At 75.6% G+C, this 271-nt stretch overlaps 1 protein-coding gene across 1 annotated transcript in view; it reads left to right on the forward strand.

The window, feature by feature from the left end:
- The first annotated feature begins 94 nt into the window (after nucleotides 1-94).
- The window catches only part of CNN1 (calponin 1, basic, smooth muscle), a 2,793-nt gene continuing 2,616 nt past the window's right edge, over nucleotides 95-271 (forward strand). Inside the window, exon 1 of the mRNA XM_010569814.1 lies at nucleotides 95-202. Within this exon, the coding sequence (XP_010568116.1) occupies nucleotides 95-202 (108 nt within the window). The remainder of the gene's footprint in view (nucleotides 203-271) is intronic.

The following is a 271-nucleotide window of genomic DNA, read 5'->3' on the forward strand; positions in this document are numbered from 1 at the left end:
GATGGGGAAGGGATGAAGTGGGGGGAGGAAGGCTGGGGGGGGCGGCCCGGGGCTCCCCCGCCCCCCCGGGATCCCCCCGCTAAATGTGGAAAAAATGACGCCATCACCCGCCCCGCGGTGGCGTCAGCGTAGCGGGTGGCGCGGATTGGCTGGCGGCGGCCCCGGCCCGGGGGGGCTCCGCGCCCTCCGCCGACTTTTAAAAGTGGCGGCGGCGCCGGGTCGGGGCCGGGACGAGCGACCCGGGAGGAACCGACCCGACCCGACCCGACGG

This window comes from Haliaeetus leucocephalus, unplaced genomic scaffold (genome assembly GCF_000737465.1).
Source record: "Haliaeetus leucocephalus isolate CR32 unplaced genomic scaffold, Haliaeetus_leucocephalus-4.0 Scaffold274, whole genome shotgun sequence".
NCBI classification, from domain to species: Eukaryota; Metazoa; Chordata; class Aves; order Accipitriformes; family Accipitridae; genus Haliaeetus; species Haliaeetus leucocephalus.